Source organism: Bacillus rossius, chromosome 2, assembly GCF_032445375.1.
Source record: "Bacillus rossius redtenbacheri isolate Brsri chromosome 2, Brsri_v3, whole genome shotgun sequence".
Classification (NCBI taxonomy): domain Eukaryota; kingdom Metazoa; phylum Arthropoda; class Insecta; order Phasmatodea; family Bacillidae; genus Bacillus; species Bacillus rossius.
The window spans coordinates 33,258,130-33,285,908 of NC_086331.1; the positions used below are offsets into that span (position 1 = coordinate 33,258,130).

At 36.5% G+C, this 27,779-nt stretch overlaps 1 protein-coding gene across 3 annotated transcripts in view; it reads left to right on the forward strand.

The window, feature by feature from the left end:
• The window catches only part of LOC134529223 (zinc finger protein 628-like), a 384,650-nt gene that overhangs the window by 176,338 nt on the left and 180,533 nt on the right, over positions 1-27,779 (forward strand). For 2 of the 3 annotated variants that reach the window (XM_063363096.1, XM_063363098.1), the window contains 2 exons: positions 586-811; positions 7,636-7,761. In XM_063363096.1, coding sequence (XP_063219166.1) covers positions 586-811; positions 7,636-7,761 — 352 coding nt within the window. The remainder of the gene's footprint in view (positions 1-585; positions 812-7,635; positions 7,762-27,779) is intronic. The other variant, XM_063363097.1, reaches the window with a different exon arrangement.

Below are 27,779 nucleotides of genomic sequence, written 5' to 3' on the forward strand. Positions count from 1 at the left end.
GAAAAGTCCATAATTGTTTTTGAATTTTCTAAAAGTATGTCTTTATTCACTACTTGTACCTAGGCAATGAATCTGATAGGTTTTTATTATTTATTAATTTTTGTTTGTCCCCACACAGTCCCACTCCCAGAAATCCGCTTATCTTTAAGAAAACCGCTTTTCTCCTAGAAACCCGCTCCTCTTCCAAGCCCCTCTTCTCTGCCAGAAAGCCTCTCCTCTACCATAAAACAGCCTCTCACAGAAACCCTATTCTCTCCTAGATACTCGCTCCCGCTCCTCTCACAGAAATCCGCTCCTCTCCCAGAAACCCGCTCCTCTTCCAGACCCCTCTTCTCGGCCAGATAGTCTGTCCTCTACCATAAAACAGCCTCTCACAGGAACCCTATCCTCTCCCAGATACTCGCTCCCGCTCTTCTTCCAGAAACCGGCTTCTCTCCCAGAAACTCGTGCCCGCTCCTCTCCCAGAAACTCGTGCCCGCTCCTCTCCCAGAAACCCGCTCCTCTCCCAGAAACCCGCTCCCCACGAGGGATGCAGCCTCGGACCCATGGCTCACGGCGGTGGGCCGCTGCTCTTCTTCCTTGCAGATCTTCATGCACAAGTCGGCGATGCAGATGCACGCACGCGAGGTGGCGCACCGCGCCGACGTGAAGCCGCACCAGTGCCAGCAGTGCCTCAAATCGTTCTCGTCGAACCACCAGCTGGTGCAGCACATCCGCGTGCACACTGGCGAGAAGCCGTACAAATGCTCGTACTGTGACCGCCGCTTCAAGCAGCTCAGTCACGTGCAGCAACACACCCGCCTGCACACCGGTGAGTTGCACAACTACTCCATGAATGCATGAATGAATAGATCGTAAATTGTCGCATCGTTCCCTTCGCGCGTTGTCGCAGCATGCAGTCAGGAGTTGTCACGTGACAGCATGTTGTGAGGTAGCTTAATTCACCTTGCATTTAGGGACTGGAAAAATTCGCTGGTTCAATGACTTCTTGGCTAGACTCCGCAGTCCTCTGAATACTCGAGCAAACACCACTTATTCATTGGCTTTCTCACGTGAGCGATATCTCGACTGGATTGTTTGTGATTCAAAACTTATTTGGTCGAAGAATTCATATTGTCTTGGAGTCCTTCACATGTAAAATGGGATAAATCTAGAAGTAGGCCAAGGGTATGAGTATTTTGGAATTTTGCATATCAAAAAATTAAAAAGCTAATTTTTCCTATCTCTATTTATAACCACAACATCGCCAGATAGCGACACCCGACACCCAAAACATTACGGATGATGAGAGTTCCATAGTTGAACACAGTTCACTGTCATGAAATACAGTCCTTAAACACTGCTTTCACTGTGCAAAAACTACCCTTCAACCAATGTTTTGGGTGTCCCTAAACTTGGCGTGGATAATCAGTTGAAAAAAATGGGGCTGCATGCAGTGTTAATAGAGTGGCATGCGAGTAGACGAGGGTAGACAGAATGAGAATGCAGGAATGGTGAGAATGAACTGTGGGAGGAGGATGGGAACAGAAGTATCCCGATAAAATAACACCGACCCAAGGTGACGCCCAGCTACGACACCTTCGCATGAGCCCATGTTCAACCCCGACGAGGATCGAATCAGGATTTCCTTGGTGGGAAACGACTGAACTGATCACTCTACTACGGAGGCCCTGTTAACGTACAAATGCAGTTTTAACAGCTTTCCCACATACATTTAATTGATTTTCAATAGTTTCAACTGCTTCACATTGAGATCGCAAGAGAAGATTGATTCAAGTTCACATTTAAAAATTCCACTTAGGTTTATCCGCACAAAAACTTGCAGCGTGTTTCACTGAGTAGACATTCTTGTGACTACAACAAAATATGTATTAAAAAATCTTGTGATGACACGTAGCTAAAATAACTTTATTTCGGATACATAGTTTGGTACCACTGACTAATAGTTTAATGGTATTCACTAAAATTTATTTCGTTTTCAAATCATAAAATTTTTCAGCAGCGTGGGGAGGGGGGGGGGGGTCCAAAATAAACTTTAATGGCTACAAAAATGTTTTTCTATGCAGCTGGTTGCTCAGGAAATGACGAAAATTTGACGACATTCGCCAGCCAATCGGACGCAAAATATAATTTCCATAATTCACTTAACGTGGTTGAGTTAGCAAAAACATATTAAAAAGAATAAGTGTGTTTGTTAGCTGTTTTGTGATAAACTTAATGCCCCTGGAAACCTTTTTATTTCCCTTTTCACCAGCAAGATGGACTTCAACGTCATGTAGGCTAGAATTCAGTGTATCATATGCACACTAGTAGATTTTCTTTGTTATTATGATTATTGTTTGGCTGGGTGATATACCAGTTTCATACACAACTGTACAACTTGGGATCAAACAATCCACCGAAGTGTGAGAAAGACATTTTACTGTTCTGCAATAATTCATTGGCAAATTATATTGGTAGTGCAGTGAATACTGCGCAAGATATAGGTTTTGCTCGCGAAATTTCAAGATCTTAATTTACTAGTGCTGGGTACATTTGTTTTTTAAATTTCCCATTTTTGACTTTTTGCTTCGAAAGAATTTCTTTCCCAAAGTGGGCGCATAAAAAATACAGTTATCAAGTTACTGTCCTACCTGAATGTATGTGTTTTATTTTATAAAGCCGGCTGTACTTTGCCAAAAACAAATCTTTCGGTCAGGTGCATTCACTGAGAAATTGGGCAGGGAAAGGAAAACATAAATGTTTAGTAAAAAGTTCCCGAAATTCTTTACCGCCAAGAGAATCAACCACGGGGTAGCATAAAGTTGGATTGAAGTAGCTTGGCTTCTGAGTTGTAGCCGCGTCCTTGGCAAATAATTCACCAAGGAAATATTATTATTCTCCAAGGCCGCGGCTACAACTCAGAAGCCAAGCTACTTCAGACAATGGTCGTGAAAGCCTGCGAACATTATTAAAGTTGGATTGCTATCGAGATAGTGCGCATCCAAGAGAGCTGTTGAGCCGTATTGTAAAAAACATTTTCTTGTATATTAGAAGCATTGATTGGATCTAATAGCCACCATTTTGAGTCGTATTCTGTCAACGGTCCAGTATTTTGGGCTTTACTTTCGCTAGCACATGATCCACCTGGACTTTTACAGCATTTTAGGATGGTCTGTGCACAGAACTTTGTAAACCATAGTTGAGAACCGTTTCACGTTGTGCGGCACCATAAACCGATCAGTATAGCTATGATTAATTCGCGTATTAAGTGGGTAACCAAGTACACTCGACGCAAATATACATATGGCTAACGTAAGTGATTTCCCTACAGCGCTCTTGACACACCCTGTACGAACCTGAGCAGTTACAAAACAAGCAATGGTAATTTAGTCAGGTGTGACTCACAGAAGGATGTGAACACTTAAAAAACGTTGATGATCTATTTACATGTTGCGTCTTGCCTGGAGTTAAATGAGTTCTCGAAATAAACCTTGGCTCCATCCATCATAAAACGGTCCCATATATAAACATTATTTATTGGTTGTAGGTAATGGACTTTTATTCCAATGGCCATAAATTATCCTATTATTCTCGAGGTCTGAGGTGAATTATAGCGAATAGGCCTGGACATTAGCTTTAACATAAAATCTAAATTAGCAAACGGATTTTAAAAAGTTAATAATAGCATGTACGTACATGTGTTAACTTTAGGTACAGTTTAATTAAACAAAAAAAATGTAATGTAAATACGTCGTACGACTAAACCTTATTATTGAAGTTTTTAGATTGACAGTTCAATGTTCAGCAATTATTACTGACAAAAACACTAGTAAATGGTTGGCTGGCCTCGTTCTTTGGAAATAAAATTCCATTATTTTATTTTATTTAACAAATTTTAACAATGATATTTAAATGCCTTAGATGAATTTTAAAAACACACACACTCGTTCATGGGCTAGAGTGGTGAATAGGGTTCAGAACCGGGAAATCCCTGTCTCGAAAGTACTAGGAATTCCCAGTACATTTGATTAAGTAAGGGAACCGGGAATTTAAAATCGATTCCCGTTTATTTTGGTACTTTTGGGACTCAACATCAACATGACTTGTTTACTGGATGGCACTAAAATTGTGAGTATTTATTTATAATTTATTGAAATTTTTGGTTACTTTAAGTTTAAAAGGCTGAATTTATTTAAATTTTGGTTAGTTGTGTATTCTCTACAATATAAAAAATAGAAACTTGGATTTTTCGTTGCCAATAGGTAGTGTTTAAACAACGATATATTTTTCTTTTAAGTTTGTTAATAAAAGAAGACTTTTTTAAGTTAATAATTTTGTGTTTTTGCATGCTTTGAAACAATTATCTGTTAAAATGTTTTCTTTACAAAGTTAAAGATTGAGTGTAAGAATAAGAATAAAGTGATTTGTTCAAGTTAAGATCTACTTTTTACAATAAAAAATTGTAACACAAATATTTATCTTTTTAATTTTAGTCATAAATACTTGTTTAATCGTTCAAAACTATTCCCACTTCTATCACCAGCAACTGCATCATTAACAAAAAATATATCAATACCCAAATTACCGGGAATTCTCGGTTCCGTTAAAATCTAGTAACGAAATTCCGGTTCTGAAACTCTGTTGCGATTCCGAATACCCTAGTGATGGCCAGATTCACTCTTTTAGAGGACCAGATATCATTTTTGAAACTTATCCGAGTGTCAAACAAATATGGATAAATATTAATACTTTTTCAACATTTTGTTATGTCGTACATGTTCTATACAATGAACAATAAATACGATAACAAATAAATAAATCTGGTGAAGTAACCAAAACATGTTTAATATTTACAAAAAACTATGAAAATTAAAAAAATACCACTATACAATACATTATTTAGATTAAATTATTATAAATATTACTTTTAAGGAATTCTACTACAATACTATAGATTCTAAACCCTAACAACTGACATTTTAGTCTACGTATATGGAAACAAGTACGGCTAATACGCGACAGTACACCTGATAACATTTCTGTGTTCGAACTGAGCCGTCGCCGGGCCAGACTATGGACTATATGTAAGTGCAGCCTGCGTCGGGGGATGCCAGAAAAACGACTCAATAAAGCTCCACTGATTTATGGGCTTGCTTCTGATAACGATTGCCTCACTAGGTTATAACAGTAAAAAATATTACATAAAATTTTGGAACAAAATAATTTTATCGTAAACCATCTCTGCTACAAATATCATGGACGGCCTACCTGATATAAAATTCCGATGTAGGGTGTTTCACTTACAAGATTTTTTTTACGTGTTTTCAATTCTTTTCGCAGTAAAATTAATTAATTTATATTAAAGCATACAACGCTGGTCTTTAAAGTCGTTTTGTATTTGGTGAGCATTTATTCGAAGCCCTTTGATATGGCCAAAATAGCCATCTTCACACTGATTCAACGTAAGTTTTTGCAACTGAAAATCTGCTACGCTTTGTTGTGCAGATGGATTGTTTAATTTAATTACTTACAAACCACAATAGCTATTTTTGGACTCTTGCAGATGTCAACATTGGTAGCCTAATTTAAATTTTGTATCAACTGAAACGACGTTCGTGGAATAATCGGTGCTTTCCTATAGGCGGTTACATGCTGTCCATTGTTTGCGTCTAGTTTCTCGTATTATTTTATAATTGTATCTTTGTTTAATTTTTAGATGTTTTTAGTGGCTTAACTTTCATGATATAAACATATGTATGTCAAACTTCTTGCATAAGTAGATGCTAAAGTTGCATTTTTAATATTTTGATGTTGTTCAAATAAGCATTATCCGGATTACAGAACTTAACTTTTTTATTTTGAAATTCAATATGTTATAACTTAATGATATGGATTTAATTTCTTCCACAAAAGTTTATTTGATTTTACCTAGACATTGAAAACTTCTCAAATATGTGACTTTTTTACAGCCAACAATTTTTTATGAAACAAAAATAAGTCATTTCTTTAAGTAGCCGGTAACATGGTTTTTAAACATAAAAATATTTCTGTTTTTGTTATCCGTTTGATTCTCCTTATTATACGGTGCAAAAATGTCAAAACTGTCAATCTGGTAGCCAATAATGCAAAAGGTTTATTATGTTTAAAGTATTCAATTCAATGTATAAAGTATACAATTTTACAGTGCTTAACAAAAAATATAAATTATGACCTGATACAGATAGCACCCTCTTAATATCACAAAGTATAAATGCTTTAAATACTTGGAAAATTATAACATATATAGATCCTGCGAATAAGTATAGTTTATGCTTGAAAATAGGACTGAGCGGAGTAGCACAACGGTTGAACACTGCACTTTAGATCAGGAGGTTCCAGTCTATAATCCCTGTCTGGACATCCTTACTTCAGTTTTCTATGTTTCCCTGAAATCAACCAAGGCACACGATAGGATGGTACTTTATTATTTCCTGCCATTCATAATGATCCCTTCCGCATTGTCTCTAATTTATATGATGCATGACCATCTCTAATGACCACGTAAAAAACAAAAAAAAAACAGGTACTAAAACACTACCAAATTTAAAGAATTAATAACCTACACCAGAAATATTTTAGAACCCCAAAAGGTGGTGACTATTCCCCCTCAGTTCAAAGTCTCACAAAACACGTGGTTTATTTCGTGTTTTATAAATATTTTCAGTTCATTCTGCAAATTGTTCTGCATTTAATGTTCCTTTACAAATTATATTACCAGTATTTTACTGAATATTATTAAATAGTGGAAAAAAGTAACGCAAAAGTTTAAATTATATGTTATGTGATTGTCACAACTAGAAATGACAATTAGTAGTTATTTAGTGACAAAACTGGCAACTTAAAATCAGGAATAGACCTTAAAGGATGGCGATGACATAAAAATATGGTAGCCTACATGGAATGTGTTAGACCATGCTTAAAACGCAATAGAACCTTGAAATTAAATTGAAGTTTACAAGCAACAATTTAACTTTTTTTATTTTATCATTAATTAGTTTATTATAGGCGTTTAAATAATTATAAAAATCCCATAATTTTATAACATTAAAAATTATGTTTATAAATGTTTTTTTTAATATTTATTACAAGTGATGTGCATGCTAAATCGTAGAAAAACGAAAAAGATAACACGGCGGGGTAATAGTGGCCGGCGCGCTCTCTGGAAGGGATATCATTCAGTGGTCAGATCATTTTTGTGAAAAACGCGTAAATTTTATATGTATTTTGTAAAGGCTAATACCACAAGGACAGAAAACCAAAAAATCGTTTATATACTTTTCTTTAATCTCCCATGGTATCATTAGGACTGCTTATGCATTTGCTTTAGGAAAAAAAAATCAAATTTTTCCCATAGAAAAATTGGTAATATTTTAAATTTTTACGGGTTGCATACATGGAAATCCAGCATTTATACATTATTTTCGCCAGTAAAGTTAATTTTGTATTGACTAAGGAAGCGATAATCGTTTTTTTAAAAGCACAAGAAACCATTTACTGTTTAGTTCGGGAGATGGTACAGCTTTTTGGAAAGCATAAACAAAACGGAGATGTAATTGCGTTGGGTGTCCAATGTGTGCCTCTGTACTAGTACATTATTTACTGTATGCCCCTCAGACGCGAGGTGCGGCCAGAGGAGACAACCTGTTTCCGTTTCGCTGCCGGGCCGTTCTAGAGATTTCCAGAGCCCGCCGGACGCGCTAGCGAAGGATGTCGGAACCGGACCGGAGGCCACGTGCACAGGTACTGGACGAAACCATTACCTGGGTCGCTCGCTGCCAGGCAGTTCTAGATATCTCCAGAGCGCACTGGGCTCGGTAGCGAAGTATGTCGAGTCCAGACCGGAAACCATATGCACAGGTATTTGACGAAACCTTTTCTTGGTTCGCACGCCACCGGTCTATTTAAGAGATGTCCAGAGCCCGCCGGATGCGCTAGCGAAGAATGTCGGATCCGGGCCATAAAACATATGTATTGGTATTACACGAAAACCATTCCGGGGTTGCTCGCCGCCGGGCCGATCTAAGGATTTCCGGAGCCCGCTGGGCGCAGTAGCGAAGAATGTCGGATCCAGACTGGAAACCATATTCACAGGTACTAGACGAAAACATTACTGGGTTCCTTCACCGCCAGACAGTTCTAAAGATTTCCAGAACATGCCAGACTCGGTAGCGAAGAATATCAGGCCTGGATCGGTAACCACGTTCACAGGTACTAAACGAAACTATTTCCGGGGTCAAACGCAGCCAGGCAGATCTAGGTATTTCCTAAGAGTGCCGGGTTCGGTAGCGGAGGCTTTCGGGTTCGGTCCGGAACCCATATGCATAGGTATTGGACAAAACCATTTCCGGGGTAGCTGTCGGGCCGTTCTAAGGATTTATAGAACCCACTGGGCGCGATAGTGAAGTATTTCGGATACAGACAGGAAGGTACTTGACCAAACCATTCGCTACCACCAGACAGTTTAAGAGATTTCCAGAGTGCGCCAGGGTCGGTAGCGTAGGATTACGGATCAAGAATGGAAACCATGTGTGCAGGTACTAGACGAAACCATATCCAGAGTCATTCACCGCTGGGCTGTTCTAGAAATGTCAAAGGCCCGCCGGGCTTGGTCGCGAAAGATGTTGGGTCCGGATCGGAAACCATATGCACAGATATTGGACGATACCTTTTCTGGGGGCGCACACCAAAGGCCAATTCTAGAAATATCTAGAGTCCGCTGGGTGCGGTAGCAAAGGATGTCGGAATTGGACCGTAAACCCACCCCCCCCCCCCCATGCACAGGTATAGGGCGAAATCAGTTTCGGAGTTGCTCGCTGCCGGGCCATTATAAGTATTTATAGAGACCACCGGGCCCGATAGTGAAGGATTTTGGATACAGACAAGAAAACGCGTGCACGGGTACTGGAAGAAACCATTCGCTGCCACCAGACAGTTTAAGAGATTTCCAGAGCGCGCCGGACTTGTTAGCGAAGGATTTCGGGTTCAGAACGGAGGCCACATGTGCAGGTACTGTACGAAACAATTTCCGGGGTTTCACGCCACCGAACTGTTCTAGAGATTTTCAGAGCGCGCCAGGCTCGTTAGCGAAGGATGTCGGGTTTGGACCGGACATCACATGTTCAGGTAATGAACGATTCCTTTTCCAGGGTTTCTCGCCACCGGGCTATTATAGAAACTTTCAGAGCACGCCAGGCTCGTTAGCGAAGGATGTCGGGTCTGGAACGTAAACCACATGAACAGGTACTGGACGATACTTTTTCCAAGGTTTCTCGCCACTGGGCTATTATAGAGATTTCTAGAGTGTGCTGGACTCGTTAACGAAGGATGTCAGGTCCGTACCTGATACCACATCACAGGTACTGGACGAAACTATTTCCGGGGTTGCTCGCCACCGAGCTATTCTAGAGATTTACAGAGTGTGCCGGGCTCGTTAGCGAAGGATGTCGGGTTCAGAATGGAGACCACATGCACAGGTACTAAACGAAACCATTTCCAGGGTTGCTCGCCACCGGGCTATTCTAGAGATTTTCAAAGCGCGCCAGGCTCATTAGCGAAGGATGTCGGTTTTGGACCGGACATCAAATGCACAGGTAAAGGACGATACCTTTTCCAGGGTTGCTCGCCACTGGACTATTATAGTGATTTCCAAAGCGTGCTCAGCGCGGTAGCGAAAAGATGTCGGGTCTGGGCCAGAAATCACGTGCATAGATACAGGACGTATCCTTTCCCAGGGTCCTCGCCGCCAGACTGTTACAGAGATTTCCAGAGCCCGCCGGACGTGGTATCGTTGAATGATGGGTCCAGACTGGAACCCATGTGCACAGGTGCTTGAGAAACCATTTCTGGGTTTTGTCGCCACCGAACCATTATAGAGATTTCCAGAGCCCACCGGGTGCGGTAACGAAGAATGTTGTAAGTACAACTTGGACAGGTACTGGTGTTCCATAGCCCACAGACACAGTAGCGAAGGTTTTCGGGTCAGGACCAGAAAACACGTGCACTGATACTGTACGAATCCATTTTTGGGGTCACTTGCAACCGGGCCGTTCTAGGGATTTCCAGAGCTCGCCGGGCGCGGCAGTGCATGATGATTTTTTAAGAACACCGACAACCACATGACTTTATTTACAGACACTGTTAACAAAAGAATAGTGGCAAACGGATACTTAGACCATTTGTACTATTTTTGAGATTTGTCATATTCGAGACAAGCCCCATGACACTGGCTATATGGGTGTCACCCTAAGTACTCCCTAGCTTCTACAACAAGCAACTCGTAGTCACCGAACATCTTTATTGAAGAAAAATAATATCATGTTCTTTTCTGCGAATCTTTGATTTGAAGAGGAAGTATAATCCACCACGGATAAAAAATGACGGAGGTAATATAGTATTAGTCAAGAAAACAATATTACTAATTATGGTGTCGTGGATTTTAGTCTCGTCTTTGCCAAACCTTTTATTATTTCTAAATTTCTGCTCATTCCAGATATTTATAAAGAAACGTCCCTAAAGTGGCATATAAGAAATAAAGCTCTATGCATCACCCAGCTGTAGAACACTAGTTTCTATTTGTTTACCACCAAACTCTTTTTCAGGCGAAAATTGTTAGTAAAAAATAGATAACATGAAAAAAATTATTTGTAATGTTTGCATTGTGAAACCGGTGTGTTAATTGTAGAAAAATAAAAATAACCTGAAAAATGCCTTGACTTTACATGGGAGATGAAGTAAAACCCAAAGTACCACATCAGTTGTGGATGTTTATAAGATGAATTTGTTTTTACAGAATAATTTAGGAATTTTTACATCCCTTTAAAAAATGTTCGAAATATCCATAGTCAAATTAATCAACATGACAGCCAACTACTCGCTGGTATATTCTTAATTATTTGTACGAAAGTGAAATAATTATTTTTAAAGAGTATTTTTATGTGGCGAAGTTAATGTTTACCAACTAACCACACAAATAGCTACATCACGAGTCTAAATTCGGCCGAGAAACTTCGGTTTGCAGGTTCATCACGAAAAAAATAAGTTGTTTACTTATATACGAATCATGATCTATATATAAAGTGCTATCCAAGGCTGGTTTTGTAATTCGAAGTTGGAGCTAACCAATTGGTTTACTGCCAATAATAGAGAAAGTATTTAATATGTAACACAAAACGCTGATAAATGTATAATTGAAACCAATTTTTCACAATAGCCACAAATCGTAAAATAAGTTAATTCAATAATTGGGAGTGATGCCTTTTTTCTGTTGCACTTTTGTGACCTGTTTTATTATATTTGCAACTTATTTTTTTATGATGAACCTACAGCCGAAGAATGTCAGTAGAATTCGGACTCCATATCTATTACAAAAATATAAGCGCAGAGCAACAATAACCTTAATTTAAATTTTTGGGAATGATATTAACAAAACTACATAAAATTGTACGAAATTTGGTTCCATAAATTACACATAAAGGCTCCACAAAATAATATAAATATATTTTAACGGTCTGCCCACTGGACAGCGTATATAAAATCCAAATCCCATCCCATCTTAGGCAGGGCTGTGTTTGGAATGGATTGAGTAGCCGCTCCCAATGAAACCTATCAAGTCGGTGACGTAAAAACACGGTAAAAAGTATTGAGCCTGACAGAAATACGTTGAGGCATTGTGTGGCCGAAAGGACAGTTGGAGAACACAGCCAGACGTGGCGGACAAGCAGCGCTAAAACAAGTCTCCCTTAGCACGAACACTCTGGGAGCCGGTTTCAATATTGAAAATCTGCGGATTCTAATAGCGAGTCGATCAGTGGGAGGGGTAAGGGGGTAAGGGAGGGATGAGCCGGCCACTCCAACTTCTCTCCTAGCCTACATATTCATGTTTTTCATTATGACTTACCCCTTGGCCAGCCAGCCTTTTTTTCTTCCCTGATGCCCCCCTTCCCCTTGCCTCAAAGGGCCCATTCATTTTCCGAGCGAGTAGCCAATTCTTTTAAATTAAAAATACGCTCCGGACCCGTCTTCGGTTTCTTTTCTCCCCCTTCCTATCCCCTCGCCGTTGTATTCTTTCTGGCGTTGCCACTTTTATCGACTGTCCATCACCGCTTATATGAAAGGAATGCAACTTATGATACACAAAAGGTCGAACTGGAAAGAAAACAGTTCGATGAAATATTTAAAGAAGGCTGGCATGCTAGAGCACCGTAATTTTTTGCAAATGTTTCTTTTTTAGCCTCATTCAAGGCCATAAACATAATTTTTTTGAGTCTAGTAATATCAATGTTTTGTTCATTGTTGATTCAACAAATTGGTAAAATATATTTGTTAATATAATGAATTTATACAATTGGTGAAAATTTATTTTTTTAAAAAATAATAATTCTATACCTTTAGATACATCCAAAAATTCAACATTTAAAGACATTTTTCCATTTGTTCCACAAAATAAAAATTGTTAAACGAAAAAGATCCAATTGGGGTTAAATTTTCAAAATAATGAAAGTAAAAAAACTAATTAAAAACTAGTCGAGAGTGAAGTCTAATATTACTTTAGGAAAGGGGGTACAGCCAGTTAGCCAACTAATGATTTGTAATTTCACAGAGGACTGCAAGTCACGCCTGCATGTCATCGAACAAGCTAAATCACCCGATTTTATATAACTAAACTTTTTTTCTATCAAGTCTGCAGGATCACGTCGATTTCAATTCTGTCATGTGAAACAATGATTCAAAAAACTTTTATTTAAACGTAGTTATACATAGTTATTCATTTTATTTGAACACGGATAGATTATTTCTGTTACTTCGCAAAAATTACACAGATCTGCGAAATTTATTTTTAAAAGTTTTTTTGTTAAATGGTTAATATTTGTTTTAATTGTCTTAAAAGTAATAGAAAACGGTATTCATATGATATATACCACGTCACATTTATCAGATTTAAATGATATAGTATTTGAATACGAAAAATAACAAAACAAAAATTTTAAAAAATGAATTAGAATCATTTTAGAATATTTTATAAAGTTTTATTGAGTCTATAGTTATTAAAATACAACATTAAGGTATACACGAAGAAAAAAATTAATAATAATGTTTTCTTTTTGGAAAAAAAAGGTGCGTTTTGTTGGTTTCCGTTTATGATTTTTTATTTCATCTCTGTGTATCATCCAGCAATAGTCCGCCATCATATTAACGTTCCAACGGCCTTGATATCTTCTTTCCATCTCTTTTATGTCCTGATGTAACCTTTCACCTTGTTCTTCACTGTATTCGCCTAGATTTTTTGGGAAACAATCAATATGAGACTTCAAAAAATGAATTTTCAGACTCATATTGCAGCCTAAATTTTTATAGGCGTTTAACATTTCCTTGGCAATATTTTTATACGCAGGATCTTTTGTGTTCCCTATAAACTTAGATACGACATTTTTAAAGCCATACCAGACATTTCGTTCCAAGGTTGTCATCACTTTTTTCAAATTCTGTATCCCTAATCAGTTTCCTGATATCAGGTCCCGTAAACATTCCCTCTTTCAACTTCGCATCAGATAAGCTAGGGAAACATGAACAAATATACTTGAAAGTATTTCCATCTTGCGGTAATACTTTTACAAACTGTTTTATCAAACCAAGTGTAATTTGAAGTGGTGGAAGCAATATGTTTTCGGGATCCATCAAGCTCGGATTGATGACATTTTTTACTCCAACTTTCAATTACATTCTAATTTTCCAATCAGTTTTTTCCAATGTAAATTTTTGCTCTACTGTCCCATTCACAAATATAACAGGGGAATTTTGTGTAGCCTTGCTGTTGACCAAGAAGCATGCATATGATTTTTAAGTCACCGCAAACTAACCATTTGTGTTCGGTGTATTTTATTTTCTCCAGAAAAATTTTCATTTTTCGTAAGTTTCTTTAAGATAAACTGAATGAGCTACAGGTATCGATGCAAATTTATTGCCGATATGCAAAAGGTCAGCCTTTAAGCTTCTTTTTGAAGAATCTATAAAGAGTCGCCATTCTTGTGTATTGTATTCGATATTGAATTTTTGTATTAAACCGCCAATATCACAGCAAAATACTAAATTATCCTCTTTCTAAAAATACTCCACAAATTCTTGTTCTCTGCTTCGATACCAGTAAAATGTAGTTGCAGCATCTAATAAATTGTTTTCTTTTAGTCGAGAACCGAGAAGTTCTGCAGCGTCCTTAGGTAATCAAAGATCCCGTAGCAAATCATTCAGTTCTTTTTGTTTTAAAGGTCGAGGGTAATTTATAGGGTGAAACATTTCACCACTGCTTTGCAGATAATCACTTTGTTCTGAGTTTTGTGATAAAGGCGTTTCGAAGCTGTTAGTGTCAGTAGAAACTGGTATGGGTAATTCGGGTCCATGTGGAACTGGCTTTGTTACAGACGAAACATCAGGATACACAATTTTGTCACTGTTTTTAGAATTATATCCTGTTACTTTGGTCAAACAAAAATAACAATCATCTGTATGATTTTTTTGTTCCCACCACAACATAGGAATACCGAATGACAATGATTTTGATTTACCGTTGTTACCTCCAGTCCGGAAGGGCGGGAGGACAAGGTGAGAAGCTCAGAAAGTGGTTCTAAAGTTCGTGAAACAAAAGTGCTTTTATTAACAAAACTTGTAATAACAACATCACATCCTTCATTACACGCATGCTCAGATATGACACCCATCTGATTTCTTATTTTGACGATTACAGCAAGTGCCCACGATGTCTGTGAACAGAAAAATATAATTAACAATATTGGATCACATCTATATTTCACACACATTAAATTAACGCCTTATTATAAAGCAAACAGCAAATTATATTAGCAGAAAATATGAACATCAAATCAATTGGTTTTTGGCTCATTCAATATTACGTTAACTAACTGTACTAACATGAATTTAACATTTGCCAAACAAATCAAATTACAATTAGAGAATAAGAAAATGTGAAAGAAAATAATTAAGGGGAACTGACATGAAATCGCTTATAGTACAGTTAATATTATCCGTAACTAGTTTACATTCTCTCTCATCGCGGTCTGATTCTTTAAAGTTAAACAGTGTTTCTGGTGTAAGTCTCAATACCAAATTTATGACACTTAAAATGTTCACGTTCTTACACACACGTTCTTACACTCAGCGGGTCGTATTCAAAAGTCTCCTGGTTACTGACAGCGGTATGCCGTGGCGCCCCGCCAATATTGCGACGAGCAGTCTTTATCTTTACTCGGCTCGCCAGTCGTTCAACGAAGTAGCTGCGTTTTGAAGTTCTCTCAGGAGTGCTCGTTACATAGATCGTGTATTCCGGGAACTTATAACAGTTCAGTCAAATCCGTTACGTAAAACTACGTTGGTTACGTTACGGTAAGCCTCAGCGTATTGCAAGTAGGTACACTTTACGTTATGCGGTACTCGACCTCTCCTCCGTCTCTTGCCACACTGCCCCACTGCCGTTTTAATTTCAACACCAGTCAAACATTTACTTTACTTATCCCGTAACCTTCACGAGACAGTTCCCTTCATTCTACAGACGAGGAAAATTTTCTGTTTCCTCACTCTGCGAAAATTCTAAGTCCAAACTAAATCGGCTTGAATTTATTCTAAGTCCCTCGTGGACTTGTAATATTTCTACTGGGTTGAAAATTGTTCAGAGTCCCTTACGGACTTAGATTCTGACGACGGCTCTTACCGTTTTCTTCCTGAAGCGGTCGGCACGTCGTCGGGCAGCGTGACGGAGGAGGCCGGTGGTGTAGATCGTAGTCACTGCAGGTTCATGCTGCTGGGCCAGTCGGAGACTGCCTGCAGAAGTGTTGGCTGGGCCGGTTTATATAGTCCGCCGGGGCCCGACCGAGGAACAGTCTGGATACCCGCCGGCGGAAGTACGTCATCGTTGGTTGTTCCGGACGAAGCCCGCGAAGCCGGGCGGAGTCGAAGCGGCCCGAGCGGCCCCGATGCATTGCCGTCCGGCGCGCAGAAATCGAACATTGCGCGCCCCTGGGCTGCGGGTGGTATCCATCAAATAGCCAGGGGCGCTGTCTGGTAGTCGTATAGTTACGCAGTGTGAAACTGCGTAACACCGTAAGACCACTGTCTGAACACTTCAACACATAGCCAGCATACTGTATGCGGAACCCACTGTTTATCTTGGTAACATAACCTCATTCCGAAGTAAGCATAATAAGCATTTTTTAACCGACTTCAAAAAAAAAAAGAGGAAGTTATCAATTCGACTGTATGTTTTTTTTTTATGTTTGTTATCTCTCAGTACGTTCGACTGTGTGAACCGATTTTGATGATTCTTTTTTCATTTGAAAGCTGGTGCTTCCCGTATGGTCCCATTTAAATCTGGTCCAGTTCTGACAATGGCATCCATGAGAAAACCATATAAGTCTTAAATTTTCATTAAATGTGTGCGCGACAAAAGGACGAATAACTCAATATCACGCCAACCGATTTCGATAATTTTTTTTTATTGGAAAAGACGTACTTCAAGGGTATTTTAATGAGAGTTTGGTTAGGTTATGATCATGGGATCCATGACATAGTAACGGAACTCTTCAATTCTTAGGAGCCTGCCATGGCGCTAATTAGCAATAGCAACATTTTTTTTAAGTTTGTTATTTTAATTTCATTTAATTTGGTTAAACGTGACTTCAAGAGGTAGTTTAAAAAACATTTCATACCTGTATTTATATTTACGAACTTAAATTAAAAAGTATAAAATAAATAATACTTCAGAGTCCCTAAAAAATGAAAAAAATTAACAAACATTTTAACAAAAAAACCGACTTCAAAATAAACAATTCCAACACAAAATAATATGCACTAAAAAGTAAAAAAATAATTGTGTATTCTTCTACAACTTAATAATCAAATTACTTTTTCTACTCATCAATATGTATGTACGATCTATGTGTTTACCACGCAAGAAGGTAGGTAGGTACCAACCCACTTCAAATATAACTCAACACATACCTATGAATAACAAACAATGATCAAAATGTTTTATAGAGTTCTCCTAAGTAAAATGAAATGAAAAATATTAGACTACTTAAAAGTCAATCAAATTATTACGATAATATAATGTAGTTACAATTATTGTTAATTTTGGAGTCGGTGTCAGCCAAGTATGCTAGTTTATTTGTTTCCTTGGCTGACACCGACTCCAAAAATAACAATATTGTAACTACATTATATTATCGTAATAATTTGATTGACTTTTAAGTAGTCTAATATTTTTCATTTCATTTTACTTAGGAGAACTCTATAAAACATTTTGATCTTTGTTTGTTATTCATAGGTATGTGTTGAGTTATATTTGAAGTGGGTTGGTACCTACCTACCTTCTTGCGTGGTAAACACATAGATCGTACATACATATTGATGAGTAGAAAAAGTAATTTGATTATTAAGTTGTAGAATAATACACAATTATTTTTTTACTTTTTAGTGCATATTATTTTGTGTTGGAATTGTTTATTTTGAAGTCGGTTTTTTTTTGTTAAAATGTTTGTTTATTACAAAGTATGTTATTTTTAATCTTTGCTTAACTATTGTATATTGTCCGCAAATATAGCAAAATTAATTTGGATTGTTTTCGCAACTCCGAGGAGCCATAGTTACAGATTTAATAAAACAATCTTTTATTACACTTTTTTTTTGCATTTTGAACCACTATGATTAGTCATGGACTACATAAAACTTTTTTATACTTTTTCTTACAGGAGAAAAGCAGCTTAGTAACAATAGACTATAGGATGGTCGGTCATAGAGTATAGAATAGAAATATAGATCATGGAATCAATTTTGTAAAAAAAAAAACCTAACATATCGATCTAACGAACTATTAAATATATATCTATATGCAAAAAGAATGTGACGTGATAGGTTAAAATAAAGTTTATATTTGCTAAATACAAACCAACATCTACATGTTTGTGATACATTTATTTAAAAAACTTTTTCATCGCAGACCTGTGTTATTTGTAATCTTAGCATTTCTGATCATATTGCTATTTGAAACTTTGTAGTGAACCGTCACAAAACTATCCATAGGCATCTGATAATCAAGTCAACAAACAGTTCCTTTCGAAAGACTTCACGTGGGAAGTATTTCTTACTGAAATGTTCGTGTTGCAATACCGTCATTCAACCGATCGTCCGCTGTCAACGTGGCGATTTATTTTTTAATCGATTCATGCATACGATCGTGACAAAAAAGGGGGTTGTCTGTAAAGTCGGTTTACGGACGATAATTTTACGTGATATCGTCATTAGAAAACATTGATGAAAAATTGCTTACTTTTTAATTTTCAAATATTATTTACAGTTTTTGCAAATTTAATTTAAATAATTTGTTTAAATATAATCACGAAAAATTAGTTAAAAAGCCCGCCTTAACCTGTTTGATATTATAGAAGATATTCTCGCACGGCTCAGGCGGAACGTGATACTTTTTCGTGCGTGCAACCGGCGTTCATCGATTTATAAGAAGTTATCACGTCAAAAATATGGTGAACTGAGAAACACGTTGACGTCAGTGTTGACAGTTGAGTTTGGTTGTGTGGAAGGGGATGCCACGTCTGGCAGTCTCGAGCCCGACTCCGCAGCACTGGAGGGTTGCGATGGTGCTTCGAGAAGTGCAGCTGGGTCCAGAGGTTGGAATATAAGAAGAATTGATGATGTTGAAAACTTAGGAAAGAATAAAAATGTGGCAAGATGGGGTGGTCACGGCGGGTCGAAGGGGTTGAGAAAGGGGCAAAGTAGGAGGGTGGTAGGGGGTGAGATTAAGAATGGGGAAAAATGTAAAACGAAGGCAGAAGAAAAGTAATAAATGTCGACTTAAAATCGCATTAAGAACAACGGGATAGTCGCTTAGTCTTAAAAATGTTCGCGTAGTTAATCGGAGGGCCGGGAGCCAACCTCTGAAATGTTGAGCGACATGCATTCGAGAATCAGCGCTGGGCAGACACATCGATTCCCGAAACGCTTTGTAAAATTATAAAAAAAATTATAATTAAAAAAAAAAAAACATCGTGTGACCGCAACGAAATGTTAAGTGGAAAATCACCGAGACAAATATTTTGTGACGGCCAGCAAAACGATTCTGTTCTTCGCGCAAAGCTAAGTCCTAATAAGACGTTCTACATTCTAGTTATTTCAGTGTATATTTGATCGTACCTAAGAGAAACGCAGGCTAGCGCGATAGTTGCCCTGTCGTCTGTATTGAAAGTGCAGCTGTTGGACGCTGGGTGGCGTGTCTGAGACGGCGTCGCTGTAAAGTGTGGCACGAACTTCATCGCAGACCAGTTCGGTTGTTTCAGAGATGGGGTTTTAAGATTCGGCAGTGCGAAAATCTGCGTGTTAGCTGTGTGCAATAATTTCTAATGAATTTCAACCAGAAAAAGACACTGAAAATTGAGGCACCCAAAATATTATCAATTTCGTGTTCTTTTAGTAAGAAAGTGGAATCTGAATACGTTCAATAAACTGCAAAAAAATCATTTTACTATATGGAAACAAGTTTCAAGCTACTTTAATGAGAAAAAACTTAAAATATATGTACAGGTAGAACTTAACAGCTCTCTCCTTATACTTGTACAACCTTATCTTCTTCAATGTTTGTTTCTTGGTGAGTATAAACTAACGCGTTTTTTAATGCATTAGACAAGATGCAGTGTGTACATACGTAAAACCTAAACCCAGTACGATTTGGAATCATAACGTGCAATCACATATTTTAATTCATCACTTTTTTTTATTAATACGGTGGCATTTACAAATTTTACTTGAAAGCATTTAGTTAATAATGCAAACAATCAAATTACCTTAAGCTTCCTTAAGTTACCTTAAACGATTCCCCCAACGTAACTAACTCACATTTCAAAAATCATTTTTTTCTGCTAATGAATCAACTAAAATAAAATTCAAATCACAACTAGCACGTTTGTGTTTATGCTGAACGATCGATATCTTTTCATGCGATAGCCAGATAATATGTAAATATCTGAATGATAAGTTTTCCAATGGCCCTTGTCGTATATGTGTGTGTGTATGTATGTATGTATATATATATATATATATATATATATATATATATATATATAATTATTTCATGATTGAGCAAGTATGACTTGTAGAATATGTTGTTACTTCTATTAAAATCATACCTTTAACTTCTGAGCATCCAAGGTAATGATCAGCTGTACGCACATGTTCGATATAAATATATCATTTTCATTCGAACGGGAAATAATTATTTTTGTGGCTAATGGCACCGCAGTAGCACGTCCTTGCATCAAAACACGCCCGGAATATTCAGAATATTCCAATTATTACACGGAAAACACAACAGCTTCCTCAACCCCGTAGAACACCCGTCATGCATGAACATATTAATTTTCTATCATCAAAACATGTGTCCTTAATTCCATACTTTAACCCCCAAACACACGGTCATTACTGTAATAGTAGGTTGCGTGGATTTAGCCTTCTCTTCCTCCTTTCTATATATTATCTTCTGTCTCCTGCCTCGTACATTCCAAACATATCGTCGCTTCTCTCTTGGAAACAGATGTTTTTTTGTGGTGCACTGCCAGCAAGTGGGTATTAAAAAAAACTCGTTTTATTTACTTCATTATTTACGAGAACACGGCATAATCCAGTTTGTGTACCATCCATAAACAGTTCTTCTGGAAATAAGTATTACATGCTAATTATTATTGACTATGGTACTGGAGCCATGGTTACACGCAAGAAACATATACTAAATCACATTTCTTGGTCTACAGCCATTTCCACGAGGCTTACATTACAGCTGTATAATTTGGTACCATTATTTTCAACGTTGTTTATATTTAGAGTCAACATTAAGCTGAAGCAATAATATTTTTAACAAAAAAATATTTTTTAAGAAATGGTCTTTAGTTCCTCATTTAATAACTGAGTTCAAATTAGATATAAGAATTGTTATGATCAATATTTAAAATTTTAACATTAGTTTAAAAAATATATATAAAATAATTTCCAAACAATTTTTTTATTGAACGAGCATTTTTTATTGCTTTATTGACGTATCTACGTAGAAGAAAAATTTAAATACTTGGTCACATTCTTATTTTCTGACGATGCATCCTTCAAACCATGTATAATTCACTTAATTGAAAGCTCACTCTCTACGTTGCTTTTAGAGGTATACAACGTGCATTCCAAACGAGAGTTCCTCAGTTCGATACCCAGTGGAAGAATTTGCATGTACCGTTGAGGTTTTTGATTATTTAACTTCTGTTAGCACTAACATTCACTTAATAACTGCAGACATAATTGACACTGAAAGGAAATGCAATAATTTTTTTAACAAATAATTATAAAAGCTTATGTTCAGTGACTGTATAGACCTAGTATATGTCATCGAAAGACTGATAAAACTCAGTCTCATTAGCTTTGCCATAGTTTTTTTAAGGTAACTCTTGTGTATTTATGAATAAAGAAAAGTTTCGTTGTTTGTAATATCATCAGAAGTTCAATAAATGTTATCAGCAAACTATAAGTGCAACAAAAATGATAATAAATAAAGTTGCATAAAGTGATCAACATTTTCAAAAATTATATCCTACCTTCTCAAAAAGGTATTCTGGTGTTTGTGAATGAAGAAATAAATACTTCTGAAACCTTGCAACATAAATGATGATCTTGGAATGATTAGAGATTAGAAAAAATTGGCTGGTTGCATTTGCGACAGGCTAGCCTTCAAACTTGTGTCTCTTCGTGCTTCTTATGCGATTGGGGAAACAGTTCGAGTAACATGTTTTGCGGAAAATTACAGTCTGAGACTTCCCTAAATATTCATAGTCGTATGAATCAAACTACCGTATCAAAAGTCCTCCCAGACTAAATATTTGACATTTAATACACAGTTTCAATAAAACACGAAACTTTTACAACCTACGATTTAGAGTAATATGTACACAGACCATTATGTTCCTGGTATTGTGACCTTGTAAACCTGTATTAGAGAACGATTCTGTTTTCCTATCGCGTTATTTCCACCAGCGTAAACATGAAGCAAAGGAAGTATCGAATTAAAGTCAAGATTTCTCGCAAAATTAACTGACAATTAACGGCAGATATCAACCAACGTGTATGCATGAGTTTGCGATACAGCCTACGGGTTATTGACCCCGCAAATATTTTCAGCACCTACGAAAAAAGGCGTTGATACTATTAGTGATAGTTCACCTGCAATTGTGGATAAGTTTTCAGGGTACTTAGAATGTTATTATTATTGTACTTGTCTTCAGCACTGTACGCTGCATAACTGAAGGCCTATTAGTTTTAAAGTAGGTGGGATATACTGACTACACACACACACATATATGTATATGTATAAATACACACACATATATGTATATGTATAAATACACACACATATATAATGGGGAATCAGCAATCGTTGGTATTTTGTATCCTACCAAAAATATTTTCTGCCCCATCTCCAAGATTAAATTGTCCTATGGATTACTCAGCGAGTATTTAAAACCTACGTTTTATTTCCTAACACCCCCATTTTAAAACTCTATTAAGATCTTTAGCATTGAGATCTCAACTCAACTGTCAGGCGTGTTTTAAAATGTATTAGTGATCACAGTTTTCAGTTAACGTTAAATACGAGTTTGCTAGCTATCGGCAAGTACTCGCCCGAGTGCTAATGTTTGGTGGCCAATTAGTTTGCCAGTATTTGAGTAATTACTGGAAATTACATTTATCAGCACCAAGAAAAAAGGATCTGCTTTCTTACTCTGTTGCAATTATTGTTTCCAAATCATTTCCATTTTACTATATTCTTTTTTTATAGTAAATCATTGAACATGGCCATTATTTACCCTACAACATGAAATATTAAAATCTTCGACGTAACAAAAAAAAATTGTTTTCCTTACGTTACAGTTGTTGTAGGTAGAAGACTTCGAAACGATTCTATGCTTTTGAAACTATCATCATTGATTTTTTTGGAATATAAATGCTTAATTTATAACTTAAAGATCCGTCACGATTCTTCTAAGCCATCGGCGGGGAAATTCATACGAAACAAGTTGTCACTAGCTCGTAAAAATCAAGGTGCTCTTCCCGTATTTCATCTCAGAGTCTTAAGGAGTGAGCAGGGTTGAAAAAGGAAGGGGGGAGGAAAAAGTGGGAAGAAATCGTCCGTTCAATTTATTTTTATTTTCCGCGAAGCCTGGTGAAAGTCGACGAGGGTGAAAAATGTCGCGGAAAGCGTCGTGGTGATTGTGGGTGGGGGTGTTAAATGGGTGTAAAAATACCGGGAACGTATTCAGGGCACGTCTTATTGATAAAGAGGGTAATGTGGTGAGGGCCTAGGGAGGGACCCAATGGGAAGAGGGGGGTGAAATATGGTGGGAGGAGGAGGGGACGTTAGGGTCGGCCGCCATATTCTTAACACGTACCGCTATCAGTCAGGAATCGGCAGGGATTTCATCCCCTCAAGGCGTGGAAGGGCCGACGCGGTCACGGTATGGCGGCTGCCCCGTCGCTGCGACCAATCACCGTCGCGGAAACTGCTCCAAGGGCCGGTCACACAAGAACAACACATTTATGTTTCAGTTTCAATAGGGTCTGAAGTGTTGCGACTTGTAAGCATTTGATGAGTTTCGTGATTCGTCATGGCTACAAAACGGAACACTAATTTCAACATTTAATTTCGCGATATGTAAAAATTAAAAAAAAAATAACATTTTTCTGATTGTGCTATTGGCCCTCGATTTTTATGTGGAGTGCCACTATCCAATGAAGCATCTCAGTAAAATAAATGTGCAAGGGACTTTCTACCCGAGTTTGTAGACTGAGGAGTTTACCCCAGAGGTCAAAAACACTTATAAATTTTTGCACTACCTAATCGTTTTCCTTATTCTTGACCAATAATTTTTAAACTAAATAAAATAAGTTAATAAATCCTGATTTTATAAATTAAGCCAATGAGCGGTAGAAAATTCTCTGACGTCTTTTTCCCCTTTTAAAAGTATCAAAGATGTACCAGGTAAATTATTTTTGTGTGGCATTCTCATCCTGATAAATATAATTTTTGAGACAAAATCTGAGATTATAAATCGTTCTCAATAGTCTGAGAAAACCAAGGACATGTATGTAGTAATGCATGCGGCTGATCTAAATTGTTTTGGCACTTCAAACGGATTATATACGCGTACATTGAATATTTGGTGCCTAAACCGGTATTTATTGCTCATCCTAGCCCGAACCAACAGCGTTGCAGATAGTTGTAAATATGTTTTGAAAACGCACTTGCTATGTACGTTTAGTGTTAGATTTCTGCTTGGAGTTTAATAGCCACGCAGTAAAAAAACAATATCGAAGCGTGCTAGACCATGCCTAGTGCTTTTAAACGTAAAAAATACATCATGATATTCAATTCTGACTCAAGCATTAACAAAAGGGAACACAGAGTAAACATTAGGTCGAGATAAATCTATTCCTGGCTGTACGAACGGTAGAACAAACTTCGCATTATACCTGGCGTAATTAATTTTATTTTTATCTGTAAAAAAACTCTCCCTATTTGTAGACAAAATATTTAATTTTTTTTAACATGCTTGAGTACGTACTACGTACGAGGAGCACGTAGGCTGATCTCAGATTAAAATGGTGATTTTTGTTTAACATTTCTATCCCAGGCCGATGCTCGGCAAATTTTAGCCTTAATTTGTGGCTTCACACGTCATGATAATTTTTTCTTCTGATTTTAAATTTCTACGTAAAAGAAACTAAAGAAGTTCGATCGTATGCCTTTATCAGCGGTCAGTACACAGAATGTCAATTTATAGAGTATGACCACTATGCAATTAGCCAAGCAAAATATTTTATTCGTAAACCAGTCATTGACTTCATACGAATAGCCGAGAATGTGCTGCACATTTGGCGGTAAAATTTTCCACGTGCCTGATACTTAATGATTTTATGCTGGAGCATTTAATAAATTAGAAAATTAATTTTACACGCGTATTGAATGCTTCGTATTAATTTAAATTTTTAATTTGATGGAATTTATACTTTCCGACCGGATTTATTATAGCACTCCAGTCCTTTTATTATTTTATTTCCATTAATTATATACATGCAATAATTCAAAACAAATTATATTAAATTGCAACTGCCAACCTTTATGGGGCCAATCTAGTCTTTAAACGGCCACTCTTTAATTATATCGTTAAATATTGTGAAACAAGATTTATTTACCTCTACTTGGATAGTTTTGTAGATATTCAGGTATATGATTTCAAAATCCCGCAGTCACAGACCACAAAATTTTTTATAAATAGTTATCCAAAATAAGTTTATTTTATTGAAGTTAAACTTCTTTAGGAGCTTTGTAAAACAAATGATGAGGATAATTTTTTACGATTCGGGCGCAGAATTCATTAAAAATTGACGGGATTAAAAAAAATCTACATACAAATAAATTTATATATGTGTTTTTAAATCATATACGTTAGTGATTTATGTTCAGTACTGGTCCATATAATAAAAAACATTTATTTTTTGTAAATATTAGTGGTAGAAATGGTGTTGATAATCTTTTTCAAAAGTATTTTCAAGTTTAAACGAGTGTGGTTATGTTCACTTGTGTATAACGATGTCAGATTGCTTGTAAGCCTCCATTGTCGCTGGCAGGGAGTGTCTGTGGAATGTTCAGTAGTCTCCTGGCAGTTTTCATGAGAGTGTTTGTGAGGTTATGTTCCCGTATGTATAATTTATTTGCATTATACATTATTTATTTTTTTACATTCTTATTTAATAAATAATTTAAAATGTTAAATTTAAAAACCTTATTATAATTTATTGATTTTCATTATTAATTAAAATATATCTTAATTTAAAAAATAATAATAAATTTTACACGCATATTGAAAGCTTCGTATAATTTTTTTTTATTTATTTAAATTTATACTTTACCGACCAGATTAATTATAGCACTCCAGTCATTTTAAAGTTTTATTTCTATTAATTATATGCATGCAAAATTTAATTTAGTTTTTAACTATGCCACGCATGTTTAATTTTTAAAGCGCATACATAAGTACACGTACCCAATTTTTTTGTATGTAAACTGTCTGTAAATAGGCATAAAAACGTGTATTTCAAACTTTTCACAGTTCAATTCCACGCAGTAATGACCTAAACAGTGCAATAATTAAAAATAAATTCTGATCTTTATCTTTATAAGCCACTAACATTTCATACTACCATTCTTGCACCAAAAAAAAATTGTGAAAAAACCAGTTGACGTTTTTAACTGTCACTGCAGGACATTAGAAACGAAACATCAAAAGCATCATTAAGCGTGCTAAAAGTGTCTTAAAAGCTGTTTATATTTGTAAACCTCTTATAGAAGTACTAAACTGCTTTTAAATAAAACAAATTTCTGCACAAATGCTTCACACTTATATTGTTAACCCGTGCACGAGGCCACCTTAAGTCTCCTGGACCGAATACAGAGGTTGGCTGGGACGGAGCATCTTCCAAGTCGAGACACCAATATCTTAAAATAATTATTAATATTATGTTAATAATTCCCTATTCTTTGCTTTGTTCCGTTCGGCTTAAACTTAATATTCGCAACGCTGGGAAGAATTTTATTCGTCTGAATTACTCCCAATCATTAACAAGTTGATTTTCCAGAACGCTCAACGGGATGAAAAAAAAAAATTAAAAAAAGAAATGAGAGAGGAGATTTCTTCTGCATTTTAAGTCGTTTTCCAAATGATTAATTTCTGTCAATATTTTTTATTTCTATATTACTTCAACTGGAAGCAGAGGAAAGGAAGATAAAATTCAATAATAGATTTGGGCAAAGGTTAGAAAGGAACAATTTTCTTTAATTCGTTGAATATTTTTCGAAATAATAAAAGGAAAATTGCGCACTGCGATTTTACGAGGGGAGTATTTAAAAAGAATACCATAGCTGTCATCTAATGTTTTGTATTTAATGTTTGCAAGTGTGTTAGTTTCTGAAAAAAGAGATAAGATATTAATGTGTAACTAACGCCTTTTTGTTCGTTGGTTTTAAGGAAGGTTCCGAGCACAATTTGTGCCTTACATCAAGAGTCGAGGCCAATTTCAGTCCTGGGATGAGTGTGCTTGTTAAGCTCACTAGAATATGAAAAACTGTAGTGAATTTTAATTTTTTTTAAATCAGCAGCAATATGCATCTCTTATCGGAATTCACTTTTTAAAAATCCCACAATTCACTATTTTAAATTTAGAAAAAAATTAATATTTTTCATTGCGGAATTATTTGTCTTACGCATGTAAATACATCTCGTGTCGAAACAGTCATCAAGATAAAAAAACTATCATTTAACTATTTCTCGGATGGTAACTTTAAAAAAATTTATAAATGTATTTTATAAGGTCTGCTCTTGCGTAGTGAAAGGAAAATATATAAATTGAGCTGAAATACTTTTTATCAAATCTTTAAAATTTATATCAGTTGACAATGTTAGTTTTGCGAACTCTATACGTCCATTACGCTCAAATTATCAGAACTGGTGGCCTGGCTAAAGGAAAAAAAATTCTGAAAATACACTGATTCTTGATTAACATGAGATAACGTTCTGGAAGTTTATTTAACCCAGGTTAATCGAACATAATGGAAATCACGCTTATTATTTGGGAGTAGAACCACACAATTGGAGTGA